Source organism: Lissotriton helveticus, chromosome 8, assembly GCF_964261635.1.
Source record: "Lissotriton helveticus chromosome 8, aLisHel1.1, whole genome shotgun sequence".
Lineage (NCBI taxonomy): Eukaryota > Metazoa > Chordata > Amphibia > Caudata > Salamandridae > Lissotriton > Lissotriton helveticus.
This window is the reverse complement of record NC_136069.1, coordinates 738,046,330-738,063,572: the sequence shown is the minus strand read 5'-3', so window position 1 is coordinate 738,063,572 and position 17,243 is coordinate 738,046,330. Positions and strand designations below refer to the sequence as shown.

At 42.6% G+C, this 17,243-nt stretch overlaps 1 protein-coding gene across 1 annotated transcript in view; it reads right to left on the bottom strand.

The window, feature by feature from the left end:
- Positions 1–17,243, bottom strand: part of LOC144771761 (acetylserotonin O-methyltransferase-like) — a 323,217-nt gene that overhangs the window by 151,045 nt on the left and 154,929 nt on the right. The window contains exon 4 of the mRNA XM_078656056.1: positions 5,576–5,644. Coding sequence (XP_078512182.1) covers positions 5,576–5,644 — 69 coding nt within the window. The remainder of the gene's footprint in view (positions 1–5,575; positions 5,645–17,243) is intronic.

Sequence of the window (17,243 nt, the reverse complement as noted above, 5' to 3'; positions counted from 1 at the left end):
TATAGCTTTGTCCAGACACAAGGGAGCACCCAGTATTAAGTCAAAACAAAACCCTTTCAGGTATAGAGTGAGGCATAAATTATGCAAAAAAGAAGGAGAGAACTCTGGGTAGGTCTCAGTTTAGGTGGAAAGCAGCTCCTGTTAGAGCACTCTCAACACCAGCGACACTCTAGATCTGCTCACCTCAAATGTCTGTTTTTCTATCAAAGTTTTTAAGCATAGGATTAGACAGTGCTATCCATGCCGAGATAGAAAATGACAAAGTCTTTCGCCATTTAAACAGCAAAGTCTTTAAGCATAGGACTAGTACAGTGCAGTCCTTGCCGAGCTGTCAAATAACAAAAGCCATTTATCACTCCAGGCACAATATTACAGCTTTGAATTGGTAAAATACCAACTCAAGCCAACCTGAAATGAATACAAGCAACCCCTGACACAGTGTTTCGCTCTAATTAGAGCTCTTCAGAGAGGTATAGCTTTGTCCAGACACAAGGGAGCACCCAGTATTAAGTCAAAACAAAACCCTTTCAGGTATAGAGTGACGCATACATTATGTAAAAAAGAAGGAGAGAACTCTGGGTAGGTCTCAGTTTAGGTGGAAAGCAGCTCCTGTTAGAGCACTCTCAACACCAGCGACACTCTAGATCTGCTCACCTCAAATGTCTGTTTTTCTATCAAAGTTTTTAAGCATAGGATTAGACAGTGCTATCCATGCCGAGATAGAAAATGACAAAGTCTTTCGCCATTTAAACAGCAAAGTCTTTAAGCATAGGACTAGTACAGTGCAGTCCTTGCTGAGCTGTCAAATAACAAAAGCCATTTATCACTCCAGGCACCATATTACAGCTTTGAATTGGTAAAATACCAACTCAAGCCAACCTGAAATGAATACAAGCAATCCCTGACACAGTGTTTCGTTCTAATTAGAGCTCTTCAGAGAGGTATAGCTTTGTCCAGACACAAGGGAGCACCCAGTATTAAGTCAAAACAAAACCCTTTCAGGTATAGAGTGACGCATAAATTATGCAAAAAAGAAGGAGAGAACTCTGGGTAGGTCTCAGTTTAGGTGGAAAGCAGCTCCTGTTAGAGCACTCTCAACACCAGCGACACTCTAGATCTGCTCACCTCAAATGTCTGTTTTTCTATCAAAGTTTTTAAGCATAGGATTAGACAGTGCTATCCATGCCGAGATAGAAAATGACAAAGTCTTTCGCCATTTAAACAGCAAAGTCTTTAAGCATAGGACTAGTACAGTGCAGTCCTTGCCGAGCTGTCAAATAACAAAAGCCATTTATCACTCCAGGCACAATATTACAGCTTTGAATTGGTAAAATACCAACTCAAGCCAACCTGAAATGAATACAAGCAACCCCTGACACAGTGTTTCACTCTAATTAGAGCTCTTCAGAGAGGTATAGCTTTGTCCAGACACAAGGGAGCACCCAGTATTAAGTCAAAACAAAACCCTTTCAGGTATAGAGTGACGCATAAATTATGCAAAAAAGAAGGAGAGAACTCTGGGTAGGTCTCAGTTTAGGTGGAAAGCAGCTCCTGTTAGAGCACTCTCAACACCAGCGACACTCTAGATCTGCTCACCTCAAATGTCTGTTTTTCTATCAAAGTTTTTAAGCATAGGATTAGACAGTGCTATCCATGCCGAGATAGAAAATTACAAAGTCTTTCGCCATTTAAACAGCAAAGTCTTTAAGCATAGGACTAGTACAGTGCAGTCCTTGCCGAGCTGTCAAATAACAAAAGCCATTTATCACTCCAGGCACAATATTACAGCTTTGAATTGGTAAAATACCAACTCAAGCCAACCTGAAATGAATACAAGCAACCCCTGACACAGTGTTTCGCTCTAATTAGAGCTCTTCAGAGAGGTATAGCTTTGTCCAGACACAAGGGAGCACCCAGTATTAAGTCAAAACAAAACCCTTTCAGGTATAGAGTGACGCATAAATTATGCAAAAAAGAAGGAGAGAACTCTGGGTAGGTCTCAGTTTAGGTGGAAAGCAGCTCCTGTTAGTGCACTCTCAACACTAGCGACACTCTAGATCTGCTCACCTCAAATGTCTGTTTTTCTATCAAAGTTTTTAAGCATAGGATTAGACAGTGCTATCCATGCCGAGATAGAAAATGACAAAGTATTTCGCCATTTAAACAGCAAAGTCTTTAAGCATAGGACTAGTACAGTGCAGTCCTTGCCGAGCTGTCAAATAACAAAAGCCATTTATCACTCCAGGTACAATATTACAGCTTTGAATTGGTAAAATACCAACTCAAGCCAACCTGAAATGAATACAAGCAACCCCTGACACAGTGTTTCGATCTAATTAGAGCTCTTCAGAGAGGTATAGCTTTGTCCAGACACAAGGGAGCACCCAGTATTAAGTCAAAACAAAACCCTTTCAGGTATAGAGTGACGCATAAATTATGCAAATTAGGCGAAAGACTTTGTCATTTTCTATCTCGGCATGGATAGCACTGTCTAATCCTATGCTTAAAAACTTTGATAGAAAAACAGACATTTGAGGTGAGCAGATCTAGAGTGTCGCTGGTGTTGAGAGTGCTCTAACAGGAGCTGCTTTCCACCTAAACTGAGACCTACCCAGAGTTCTCTCCTTCTTTTTTGCATAATTTATGCGTCACTCTATACCTGAAAAGGTTTTGTTTTGACTTAATACTGGGTGCTCCCTTGTCTGGACAAAGCTATACCTCTCTGAAGAGTTCTAATTAGAGCGAAACACTGTGTCAGGGGTTGCTTGTATTCATTTCAGGTTGGCTTGAGTTGGTATTTTACCAATTCAAAGCTGTAATATTGTACCTGGAGTGATAAATGGCTTTTGTTATTTGACAGCTCGGCAAGGACTGCACTGTACTAGTCCTATGCTTAAAGACTTTGCTGTTTAAATGGCGAAAGACTTTGTCATTTTCTATCTCGGCATGGATAGCACTGTCTAATCCTATGCTTAAAAACTTTGATAGAAAAACAGACATTTGAGGTGAGCAGATCTAGAGTGTCGCTGGTGTTGAGAGTGCTCTAACAGGAGCTGCTTTCCACCTAAACTGAGACCTACCCAGAGTTCTCTCCTTCTTTTTTGCATATATATATATATATATATATATATATATATATATATATATATATATATATATATATATATATATATATATATATATATATATATATATATATGTATGTATATTTAATTTTTATGTTAGAGGTCTACGTATATATATATATATATCGGTGGCTTTCTTTGATGATGTTTCACACAGCGGCTCCTGCCATGAAAGACTGCACCGCCACCAACATCAGGTGAAGGTCTGTGTGTCTGCAAAACTTTGTTGCAGCCTTTTTCCAGCACGAGGAACTGAAGATTTGGGAAACAGATGTACAAACCTGAGGCCCACTGGAGGGCTAGAAAAACATTATTTTTGAAATTGGCAGCAAAATCACTGTTGGAAAATGGACCCCACTGAAGGGGAGTAATTGGGGCTACCGCTACCAGCATGCTTTTCACTGGAGAACAAGTGGTGTATGAAAATGAGTGGCAGTCCATCTCTGGTTTTCCAACTTGCCCAGCCTATGATTAGGATGCCGGAGGCATCGAAATACGTCGATGGCATAAATCAATCAGGTTTGAACAGCTGTTTCCCGTTAATAAAGGGTTTGGGTGAACTGTTCATTGTGGAGTTCGTCTCTGAAGCTTGGGTGCTTTCTTTGATTGATATATATATATCTGTATTTACATTTCTTAATATATTTCTAACATTTTATAATTTATTAAAATACTTAAATAATTAATATTAATTAAATATATTTGATATATGTATGTTTAAATTATTTTTACATTACATTTATTACTTATAATTGTTAATATTTTTAATACTTCTAAACATTTTTTAGATGTCATATATATTATTTCATTTATTTTACATTAGTTTTTTATACATTTTAAAAAATAACGATATTTAGTACCTCGATATTTTTAACAACAATATTTTTTTTCTCCATGTTTTAGTACGTCCCATTATGTAGATAGGATGTCGATATTTTTGACATCGATATTTATGTCCTGATATTTTGGGAACACAATATTTTGTCACTCGATATTTTGTCAGTGATCCTAAAACAACATTGTGTACCATTAGTATGAGAGAGAACCCTCACTGCATTTTTGTCCGCTTTGTTCCCGGGGAGGAAGGGACAAGCAGGCAACATGGGCACTGGAAGTTGGTGTTCTCAGTACACACACGAAGATGGTGGACTCTGGATGCCCCGTTGTTCCTCCCCAAACATAACCAGTGATGAGCGACACCCATCACGGGTAACCCAGGGGCCTAACAGAGGCCCCCGCAGTTTGGGGGGCCCAAGCTCCAGGGGGCCCCCTGAGCAAAGTATGCTGGCCTAAGAGCTCCTGATTGAGCCGGAAGGGGGCCCCTCCATGTACTTTTCAAGGGGGCCCCCTTGAGTTTTGTTACGCGGGTGTCCATTGTCATCTCCACTACCATTCCAAGTGCTAAAAGTCAGCGCCTCTTCCAGGTCGGAGTAAAGTGGAGTCCTTTGGCGGGCTGGGAAAAGACAGGTGGCAGCCATGGGACAGCCCAGACTACAATACAGTGCCGAATGACAAGCTCCAGCAGAGAGCAGTGGGAGTGAGGACTGAACCCCCTCTCCCCCCACCATGTCAAAGGTCTAAATAAATGGCAGACGTTCTGCTTCCCATCTGCAGCTCCACTCTCCAGGGACATGGTCAGAAACCAGTGGCAGGGGCCAGCTTCTCAGTGTGTTGGGGACTCATGGGTGGTTTCTTTAAATGGATGGTGTGGTTACTAGCGATAGTCCTTAAATCAGCCCCCTACTTTCCTGATACTACAGTTATGGTAGGTACTGATCTCGGTTTATATATGTTTAGTTAAAATGTTTTCTCCCATATATTTTGTAGGGTATCTAGTCTAGTTCTCAAGGTCTAGGCAAGAATGTAAAATGGAGCATAGCATATGGCACTAAGCCCTAAGATGAAAAGTGCTATTTAAAGACTCTTCATTAGCCATTCAACTGATAAACTGACGACTCAGAACGCTAGTTATAAAAAACAGCCTTTCACAACACTGAATCATTTGAGCTAATATCAGTCTACCAGAAAGTTAGAATCTGTCTCGGATAGCTGTACTCGGCTGTATGGCTATTCACAGGATACACATTATCAGATCAAAAAACAATCCCAGTCAATCTGCATTACTTTTACAGCGCATATGGAAAAGAGTCAGAGTTATTGTACCGCTTTCAATTAGTTCCTCAAAACCGGTTTATTAAACCAATGATGCTAGTGCTCTATTTGAGTTTGTCACTAACATAGTGGGCATTATCATTGAGGTAATTATGATTAAAGTTGATTAGCAAACAGCTACATAAACCATTATAAATACAGACACTTCATATAATAAACATTGGGGGAAAGTCATTTATGCACAAGTTACATGTTGCTCAGTTTGGTGTTGCAAATGAATGAGAAAGATTATGGTGCAATTCCTATTTCTTTAAAAAACAAAATGCAATTAATATTACCAATATACCGCTGCAAACGTGTCTTTTATTGATCTTCCAGTAGCTCTGTGGTGCTGACTTCTCCCTTCCCTGTAATAAATGAAAACATGAGAGCTTTACATATGCATTTTCATCAAGTTTTAAGCATTTCCTCCTACTCACATTTCAAGTTATAGGCAAGTAATTAAGGGCCATATTTATGAAAAATGTGGTGCAGGGCAGCACAGCAAGTCACCTTGCTGCGCTGCCCTGCATCGCGGGGAAAGTTCAAGAATGTACTGCATTAAGGCATACAGCGCCGGGGCACAATCGGGCACCTAGCACCAACGCAGGCTCCCTTGAACCATGGTGTGAGGGAGCCTGTGTTCATTCCAGGTGTGTTTTTGCGTAGAAAGATGCACCTTCCTGTGCAAAACAACTTTGAGAGACTTTTTCCTCTTTCAATGTTTGCTACAGAATTTAGAACACATAGAAAGAGGAAACAAGTAGGAGAAATAAAGATATTTCTCCTCTTTATGCCTCTCCTGGGAAGGTGTATTTTTTAGCATATCCCTGGGTTTACCAGGTTTGGTAAATCTGGGAATGCATCAAAAACCATGAGAGATGCATGGGAACACCCACCTCAAAGTCCATGGAATTGCTCCCTTGTGAAGAGTACCACAATGCCGTGATTTGTGTTGTGGCTTTGCGTGGCTTCAAAAATATGACTTAGAGGTTTGCGTCATGCATATAACATGTGTGGTGCAAGCATGATGCAATCAATAAATATGTCCCTAATTATTTTGGGGCATATTTATGAAAGAGGATGCATTGTGCTTGCAGCACGCAACGTGGTGTAATGCCAAAATGGGATTTATGAAGGAAAGGCATTCAATGGGAATGCATGGGTGATCCCATGCACCTCTCCTGGTGTTTGATGCATTCCCAGATTTACCAAAAGTGGTATACTGGGGAGTGCACCAAAAAGATACGCTTTCTCAAAGAAGGCGTTAACAATGAGAAATATCTTTATTACTCTTTGTTACTTCCTCTTTTTACTTGTGCTGCATTCTGAAAGAGGGATATGTCTCTAAGAATTTTTTTGCAGGAAGGTGGCCCTTATTGCCCAAAAACAATCCTGCATGCAACACTGGCACCCTTGCACAACTGTTCAAGGGTGCCTGCGTTGGCAGTAGGCTGCCAAAACATCATCATCGGAGAGACAAAGTCAGGAATGTGCAGTATTAATAAAAAAATGAGGAACAATCATAACAGTTAAAATCATAACAATCACATTTCAAAGCAATTTTCAGATTAATTAAAATCTAACCTCAGATAATTTCTCAAGAGAGTTCCATTACAATTTTGTCAAACGGCCCAAATTTACAAAAGAAAAATATTATTTAGGCACAGCTGTAACTGCCACAATCTGAACTTGTGTGCTACTCAGAGCATGTTTGGGAATAAACTCACAGGAACAAACATGAACTTTTATAAGCTTTCAAAACCTGATCCGATGTCGCATGCATTTTCATATAGGCTAATTCTAGTGTTCGTGTGGACAAATATATTAATATAGCAACCTTTTGGGAAGGAAAGGTTCTAATTCAATCATTAGCTGTTAAGAAGCTATGATGCTATTTTAAAATCTGTTTTTGAGTTTGATGGACAGAGGACTGGTTTGTGGCTGAGAACTCTGTCCTAACCTGGCAGCACACTCCCACTTTGGGAGTTTATTTTTGAAATACAGAAAGATGTTAAAAGTTTAATGTACAGCCATTGAAACTGAGAGCAGTTGTCTACTAAATTGTTGATTCCTTGAAAGGAACCACTGTGACCTTGGGTCCATTCAACATACAGAGATGACCACGGGCCAATGTCATTTCTGAATATAGCAGGGGGTAGTCCATCAGGGTGGTTGATATAATATCTTTCACCACCCTCACAGAGGAAGTGCCATCCGAAGTACCATCCGCCAAACTCTAAATTGTCGCCAGTTTAGGTTTTAGAATGTTACAGTAACCAATCTCTTTTTATAGTTACACTGTAACTGTGCAATATTGGCTAAACTAGCTGAACTTTAAAAACAACTATTATAAATTGCTTAAGAAAAAGAAAAGCCAGCACACTAATTTTCGATTATTTTAGCATTTGATTCAATACAAAATTATCAAAAGTTTCCATTTCATGAATGTTTCTACTGATGTAATCTAAAAAAAGATGTCTGATAATAAACCTTTAAATGGGGAACGGTAAGTCCTCCCTGATCATTGTTAAATTGTAAAACTGGAAGATGGACCTTAGGATGTTTAATATTTAATAACAATGTCTTTAAAAGGGAATGAACTACTTTAAAATAACAGCTATTGGGACATTAACAAAAAGAAATAGGAACAAAGGTAAAATCAACATTTTGATTAAAGAATTATGACCAATAAGAGATAATGGAAACAAAGTCCATTTGGTCAGCAACTCTTTTACTTTCTTTAACATGGCAGTATAATTAGGATGAAGTAAATTTGCAATGTTGGATGTTACAAAAATCCCCAGTTTTTGAATTGGATGTTGTGGAACAAACTGTTGATGAAGATAGTGAGGCAGATCAATTGCTTCCACATTCCACATTCGTTAGTAAAATCTCCTTTTGTTTGAATGGTTAATTTTACAGCCCCCCCCCCCCCCGACAAGCTGAATTCTTGGATTTCATCTAGCATTCATTGAATATTGGCTTTTTCAGCTTTCAAATGGAAGAATATATCATCAGCAAATGTTTATTTTTGCCATCCTCTCAGTGGTGGAGCTACTAAAGCATTTTTACGAAGTCTTACTGCCAAAGGCTCAATAAAAAAATAAGAAGAATTGTAGACATAAGGCAACCCTGACAGGTGTCTTTTTTAATTATAACTGAGGCTATCTCTTTTGAGTTAATCATTATTCTAGCTGCAGCACCTTGAAATATGTTCGGAAGCATTCTTATAAACTGGATAGAAAACCCACCTTTAGTCAGAATAAAAAATAAAGCCTCCCAATTCACTAATCCAAAATTTTTCTCAGCATCAATCGTCAATATAACCACTTTTAAATGATTATTAGAAACAGAATTGAAAACTTGAAATCAAGTAATTTGTATTAGGAGCCATCAACCTGAATGGTAAAAAGCCATTCTGATTATTATGAATGATTTTTTGCTATAGTCAATTCAATTCAAAACAGCTTTATTCGGAGTAAAATATACATCCATAAAAGCATTCTAAAACAAAACATTTTTATTCATCCGAAATACAATATATACATTTTAAAAAATTCAGACATTTTCCTTTACTACATTTTTTAAGACCTAACTAAATGCAAGTTTTTGCCCATTATCTCTACGGAGGGAGTACGTCAGGGGTGTATACTGGACTCCTTCCTCTTCAAATGCAGTGTTACCATTATATGTTCACAAACAATACTATATACAGTACGTTAGTCAAGGGAATTTATAGAAGTCTTCCTTTCATATTTCCATTCACGCTAATGATGTAATTTAAATTTACACAAGAATGAAAAAATATTAAAAAGTGGAACACCTTGTACAACTTAGATGAATATTGTGCAAAAAATGGCATATGATTAAAGTGACTATAAAATACAAGTTTTACACTTTTGTTGTAACAACTTTAATTTTCCTCATCAGTATTTTTATATGATAATACATCTAAGTACGCCAATTCCTTTCTTTTCCTTATTGCGCGTACAATAAAATGTACAACAGTGCACATAATCTTCATAGTGTCAAGGGCACATAAATAATTAAAAGCATTTTTATAATTAAACAATCTATTGACAAGGAAAAGGGGTCTTAAGATTAATTTCCTTATATCACTATACAGAGTGCAAAATAATATAACATGTAGTGTAGCCTGAGAGGTTTTCCCATTGCTAATAATCAGCATTCAAAAGACATATTAGATGATAAGAATTAACATTAAAGGCAGACTTATCTTTCTAAATAGAACTCACTGCAGCTGATTCCTTAAAAGAATGGGGAATTTAAATTCCTGTCCTAATTTAGTTGAACAATCTGGTAAAAAACTTTAGCAATTCAGCAACAAATGCTTTATACACTTCAGTCAGGATACTAGCATTCCCACATGCTTTAAGATTCGACATATCTTTTACTGACTTGTACATCTCTGCAATTTTGACAATAGCCAATTTCTTTGAATCTCCGTCAAGCTAGTTAATCCAAGTGAACTAAAATATTGCTCGAGTTTAACAGGTGACACATAATTAGTTATGTCATTTGAGAAGTCATCAGTGATGTCACTGAACATGTCATATGTGATGTAAAATGTGAGGTCATAAGCCGTGCATTTCAGGGGCTCAGTAATAGCTCAGCTCGGCTATCTATAACTGCTGAATTTCTCTGGTTTTGTACGAGTAAATTATCAGCCTAACTATAACGTCCCTATAACCTTTATTTTTTTCAGTGAATTTCTAAGGTTTTTCAAATTCTATTTCCCAACTATAACGTCCATGAAACCCACTTGTAACTATTCTCTGACCCTGCTCTGACCCTTGAAGCAGGGTCAGAGGATAGTTACAAGTAGGCAATGTGGCGCCTGTCACGAAAATTAAACCTCAACAGGAAGCACTGACAGATATAAGAACAAGCATTTACAATGCAACAGGTCTCGCATTAGGAAAGTTTGAGCTATTGGTCTTGTAAATGAATTTTTTTTTTATTTATGTGTTGGTTTTGAAAATAGCTAAATTAATAGCTTTGTCATTTACAATGCCAATAGTTATAACTTTCGCAAATGTGACACCTATAGCATTTGTAATGCAACATGTTTGGTATTTACGTGACTTAGCTGTATTGATATTACAAATTACAATGGCTTTTAATTTTTTTAAATAATTAATACTTAAATAAAAGTGATTTTAATTTATAATGGCAATAGCTTAAACTTTTGTAAATAACTTTTGTGAAGATTATGTTCAGTGTATTTTATTGTGACGAAAATCCAAGAACAGAAGTGAAATATTAACATCTTTTGTGACATTTGTAATAAAGTTTGAAACATTGAGAGAACATATTTGAACCAGTTGTTGTTGAATGGTTGCGCAGATTGCTGCTGGGGTGGCACTGAGTGGTGCTGTGGTGGTGCTGAGTGGTGCTGGGGTGATGCTGAGTGGTGCTGTGGTGGTGCTGAGTGATACTGGGATGGTGCTGAGTGATGCTGGGGTGGTGCTAAGTGGTGCTGTGGTGGTGCTGAGTGATGTTGTGGTGGTGCTGAGTGATGCTGTGGTGGTGCTGAGTGGTGCTGTGGTGGTGCTGAGTGATAATGTGGTGGTGTCCAGTGATGCTGTGGTGCTGCTGAGTGATGCTGTGGTGGTGCTGAGTGGTGCTGTGGTGGTGATGATTGGTGCTGATTGGTGCTGTGGTAGTGCTGAGTGATGCTGTGGTGGTGCTGAGTGATGCTGTGGTGGTGCTGAGTGGTGCTGTGGTGGTGCTGTGTGATAATGTGGTGGCGCTGAGTGATGCTGTGGTGGCGCTGAGTGATGCTGTGGTGGTGCTGAGTGATGCTGTGGTGGCGATGAGCGGTGCTGTGGTGGTGCTGAGTGGTGTTGTGGTAGTGCTGAGTGATGCTGTGGTGGTGCTGAGTGGTGCTGTGGTGGTGCTGAGTGATGCTGTGGTGGTGCTGAGTAATGCTGTGGTGGTGCTGAGTAGTGCTGTGGTGGTGCTGAGTGATAATGTGGTGGTGCTGAGTGATGCTGTGGTGGTGCTGAGTGGTGCTGTGGTGGTGCTGAGTGGTGCTGTGGTGGTGCTGAGTGATGCTCTGGCGGTGCTGAGTGATGCTGCTGTGTGGTGCTGTGGTGGTGCTGAGTGATAATGTGGTGGTGCTGAGTGATAAAGTGGTGGTGCTGAGTGATGCTGGGGTAGCGCTGAGTGATGATGTGGTGATGCAGAGGGCAGAAAGGCACAAAATGCAGTCTAACAAAGGGCAGAAGGGCAGAAAAACAAGGGAAAAACGAGTCTAACAGAGGGCAGAAGGGCACAAAAAACCAGTCCAACAGAGGACAGAAGGGCAGGAAAACAAGGGAAAAACAAGTCTAACAGAGGGCAGAAGGGCAGAAAAACAAGGGAAAATGAGTCTAACAGAGGGCAGAAGGGCACAAAAAACGAGTCTAACAGGGGGCAGAATGAATCCCGCCCTGCGTGTTTGTCCACGAAGATGCCATCTTTTTGTGCAATACCTCTACTCAACTGGAGTACTTTCTACTGTCTAATCAGTAAGTGTTCCCTCGTTGGCTAAATGTATAGGGGCAGATTTATAATAACTGGCACATCCCAAGAGATGCGCCAGTTATTGTTCCCCGCAGCTCCGCTACCCATGGTGCGCCGCATTTACAATGCGGTGCACCATGTGGCAAAAATGGCACAGATGCGTCACGCATCTGTGCCGTAAAAGCAGCGCATTGCTGGAGCTGCGTCGTGCTTGCGACGCAGCTCCAGCAATGCTCTGGGGGACCCTATCTCCCCAATGCTGCATCAAGCCTTGCGCCTGCTTCAAGCAGGCACAGGGCTTTGACGCAGGATTGGCCTAAAAGTGACTGAGTAAAATCTTGTAGATTTCACTCAGCCACTTTTCGGAGGCATAACTGTGCAGGAATACCCTCCCCTGCGCCGGAACGTCTCCTGATGGCGCAGGGCTTTACAACGTGACGCATCTCTCAGATGCGTGACGTTGTTAATACCCAGCACCATGGTGCATCTTTTGTGCTGCCGCTGCGTCACAAAAGGTCTCGGTAGAGGGTGGCAGTGGTGAACCAGAGGGTGGTAGTGAGGAACCAGAGGGTGACAGTGATGAACCAGCGGGTGGCAGGGGAGAACCAGAGGGTGACAGTGCTGAACCAGAGGGTGGCAGTGCTGAACCAGAGGGTGGTAGGGGTGAACCAGAGGGTGGCAGGGGTGAACCAGAGGGTGGCAGTGATGAACCAGATGGTGGCAGGGGTGAACCAGAGGGTGGCAGTGGTGAACCAGAGGGTGGCATGGGTGAACCAGAGGGTGGCAGTGGTGAACCAGAGAGTGGCAGTGGTGAACCAGAGGGTGGCAGTGCTGAACCAGAGGGTGACAGTGGTTAACCAGAGGGTGGCAGTGGTGAACCAGAGGTGCTGTGATGAACCAGAGGGTGGCAGTCGTGAACCAGAGGGTGGCAGTGGTGAACCAGAGAGTGGCAGTGGTGAACCAGAGGGTGGTAGTGGTGAACCAGAGGGTGGTAGGGGTGAACCAGAGGGTGGCAGGGGTGAACCAGAGGGTGGCAGTGGTGAACCAGAGGGGGCTGTGCCCATAAACGACCGCATGGGTAACCCTGCGAACACGCAAAAAAACACGCAAACACGCAAAAAACCTGCGAACACGCAAAAAAAATCCGCAAATTCGCACAAATTCACGGATTTTGCGGATTGCGAATTCGATTTTGCACAAATTCACGTAACGCGAATTTGCAAATTTCGCCCATACTTAGTTGTCTTACAGTATTGTCTAAACTCCTGTTTTTCTATAAAGTTTCTATAAAAACCATCTCTAAAACCTATTTTATATTTTTGCAGTGACTCTGGAGATTGCTATTACATCGGTAATCATGATCACCGGGACACATCATGAAACACAAAAAAAAGTATGAATTAAATAGCCACCACCACATTCAAAAATTATAACTATATAATTCATTCTAACCATCATAGTGGATGACTCACTATCTAAATAAATATAAAAATGTTTATTAGAATCTCAGTATCTATATAACAATGTGTATTAATAATTCACTGATCCATTTTTTATTTTTCCACCAACATTCGCGAAAACATCGATAGTTGTGATGTCCCCGTGATCATACACTGAAGAGCCATGCTAGTTGTTGCATCGTCACTTCAAATATCATGCGCGATTAAAATAATCAATTTTGGATACATGAATTGACCATGGCGGTCAGAGTATCTCCACCCTGACCTTTCAGTGGGCTTTCACCCACATTTTCAGCCCTGGGAACTGTTCCCAATGGATAAAATGGTGGCCGCAAATTTCTGTTCCTAAGGCCAATTTTGCCCCGGGGATCCCATGCTCTGGGACGAGACCTTTATATCTTTTTTTTAAAAAATAGGGAGGGAGCCACATGGCTCCACTCCCGGGCCAAGTTTGGTCCCGGGAACCTCATCACCCCTGGGCCCACCCTTTATTTTATATGGGAGGAAGCTGTGCGGCCCCACTGCTAAGGTCAATTTTGGCCTGGGGACCCAATCCCCAGGGCCTGACCATTATATCTTTTGTTTTCTAAAGATGGAGGGAGCCATGTGGCCCCCTCCCTGGGCCAACTTTGGCCCCAGGACCTGGACTCTGTGTTGGGGACTTTAGTGGGAGCCTGGAGGCCCCAGCGTTCCCGGCCAGCTCCCCATATCCTGCTGGAGCTGCTCCCTGGATCCCAAAGCAATATGTCTATTTTCCTGCTCGCCTCACAGCGGGCAGTGAAACAGACACTGCTCTGCTTTCAGCAAAAGAAAGCCTTTTTGCTCTCGCTTGCTGAAAGTAGAGAGTTTGCTATGGCTTGGTGAAAGTGCTACTCCCTCCAAGCCATTGGAGTCAGCAAATGTTATCTCATGTGGATGGCACTATGCTAATCCTACGTTTAAAGGTTTTGATAAAAAAGCAGGTATTTGAGGTGAGTAAATTGGGAGTGTCGCTGGTGTTGAGAGTGCTCTATATTGGAACTGCTTTCCACCTAAACTTGAGAAAACTACCCAGAATTCTCAGCTTTATTTTTTTGCCTAATTTATGCATCACTCTATGCCTGACAGGGTGACAGAGCTTTTATGTGTGTGTGTATGTATATATATATATATATTACCTACTGGCGGTCGCCAGTAGGTATATATAGTTAGGATTTTTTCTCTATGGGATTTTTGAAAATTCTATGTCTAATAACTTTGGCGTTTCTGGACGGAATTGGCTGAAATTTTCAGGAAAATGGAACATTTTGTTTTTGAGCAGCCCCTGGAAATTTGGGGGGGGTTCGTCAAGGGGGGGCCGAGAAAAAAGGGGGGTCCCAAAACGCGTTTTTCCCATGTTAATTTCCATAGGGCGGTTGGCCTCACTTTTAGCCCGAAAGGCTGAATGGATTTGCACGAAACTTGGCAAAATTGTAGGGACTGGTAGCCCGATGTGCCTTTGCTAGGTCTCAATATATGTGCTCCAGTGGATTTTGAGAAATTAACGTTCAAAAAAAGATATATATCTGTGACAGCGTCCCGGGTAGCGCTCCGTTTCGCGTACTTTTCGCGTTACGGAGCTTTGCGAAGCGAAGCTGATTGGCTCTCCGGTGTCTGTAAACATTCCAAACAGTCCGTAGCGGCCGCCATCTTGTCTCTCGGTAGGATCGAGAGACAAGAGGAGGCCAAAGCGAAGGGGCAAATGACCATAAGGGGGCATAGTAGATCCTGCCTGACCCCCTAGGTTTGATGTGGAGGTTTTAAAAGGGCCCCGCGGGGCAAAAAAAAAAAAAAAAAGAAAAATCGAACGGCTGAATGGATTTGCATGAAACTTGGCAAAATTGTAGGGACCGGTAGCCCGATGTGCCTTTGCTGGGTCTCAATATATGTGCTCCAGTGGATTTTGAGAAATTAACGTTTAAAAAAAGATATATATCTTTGACAGCGTGCCGGGTAGCGCTCCGTTTCGCGTACTTTTCGCGTTACGGAGCTTTGCGAAGCGAAGCTGATTGGCTCTCCGGTGTCTGTAAACATTCCAAACAGTACGGAGCGGCCGCCATCTTGTCTCTCGGTAGGATCGAGAGACAAGAGGAGGCCAAAGCGAAGGGGCAAATGATCATAAGGGGGCATAGTAGATCCTCCCTGACCCCCTAGGTTTGATGTGGAGGCTTTAAAAGGGCTCGGCGGGGCAAAAAAAAACAAAAACAAAAAAGTTTTTTTTTCGTGGGGTGCGCCCGGTTCGCGTAACGGGAAGCGGACTGGGGAGCGTACTACAAGGAAACAAGAATGATTAACTTTTAACTTATTGTATGTTTTTAGACTTTTTTTTTCTTTTTTTTCTGCTGAGTGACGTCTCGGCCTATCTCCACGGGATGCAGTCCCTACCATCTCGGCGTTTAAGCCGAGGGGGACCGGTAGTGTGGGAGAGATAACGTCTGTTAATGTTCGATTCGAAGGAAATCAGGAAGTGTTGATAAACATTGTCTGCACCATCTTGCCTTTTTTCAGATGCCACACTTTTGTCGTGCACGGCAGCCATTTTAGATGCCTTGACCAGACCCACTCTCTGCACGCTGTCGATCCTTAGCATGGCTCCCCACCCTCGCAAGCATCTCCCCCAGGCACTGGTCACCCCCGCTCTCTGTCTTATGCATGGGCAATAAACCTCCCCCCATCTGCGCTGCTCTTCCCTGAGAATCACACCCTGTGCCCGCCCGACACCTCCCTTTCGCCCTATTCACTACCGCACCCTCTGAAACTCCTCTTCCTCTGTGTCCGATTGTCCAGGCCGGTCCCAGGCTATCACCTAGCCCTGCAGATGTAGTTTATGGCCCCAGCTGTAAAGAATCACCCCTCTTCAAAGGAGTTACAGTAGATCAAGGCCCCCACCTGATGAGATCCGTCACACCACACGCGTTCCTACTATCTGAAAACCATCCTGTATTGTGATTGGGGAGGGGACCGAGCCTGAAGCGGAAGATTCGAGGGATGCCTCTTTGTACATCAAAGTTTTTACAATTATGTGTCACATTAAAAATATATAGCACTCCAACAAAGTAGTAGGATTATAAAACTTTAATAACTTATAAATATATACAACGCAACAAAAACAGTAAAAACATTTAAACATTTTTAGGAAAAAAGAAGCAACAATGGTCAGTAGCTGTGTTTTGTGCGAATAGTCCCAAGGCAGCACAACGTGCTGAGTTCTGGACGGCACCCAGGTGATGTTGCCTGGGTGCCGCACTGGTTTTGGGTATCCTACAATGCAGCTCCGAAAAACGGCGTGGGGCGTCCCGGGGGGTGGCCTCGTCAGTAGCGGTCTGTTGTGCGAATAGTCCCAAGGCAGCAGAACGTGCTGAGATGTGGATGGCACCCAGGTGATGTCCAGTAAGTTGCCGCACTGGTTTTGGTATCCTACAATGCTGCTCCGAATAACGGCGTGGGGCGCCCCGGGGGGGGGGGGGGTGAGGCGGCGTGAACGGGCCTCCCCAGGTGGAGGCTCGTCTGCTGTAGTGGGGCGCCCCTTTACCGTTTCAGTTGCCATTCCGCCCGCTTTTGGTACACTGTGCCAAAATCCGCCATTTAGCTGAGTTGCGCCCACTCTTGCGGTGCAGCGATAGGCGGCTGCCACAGGACTCTCAAAATGGCGGCAGGCTCTTTCCTTTTTGGGCCTGGTCCACTGAAATGGCCCTGGGACACCTTGGAAATCGGACGCTTGTCTGCTAGGTTTTGGACCCCATTCTCGAAAGCGTCCCCTCAGCCTTGAAGATTCTACAAAAGTCTTGGGGGCCCCCGACTCCTGCAGGCTTCCGGTGGGGAGCGGCTGCCATGATTGCTCGCGGAATGACCACGACGGAGCCACGAGATGGTGGTGCTTTCATGTTCCAAGGTGTCGCAGGGCCATTTTAGTGGACCACGCCCAAATCTGAAGAGCCGGCCGCCATTTTGAGAGTCC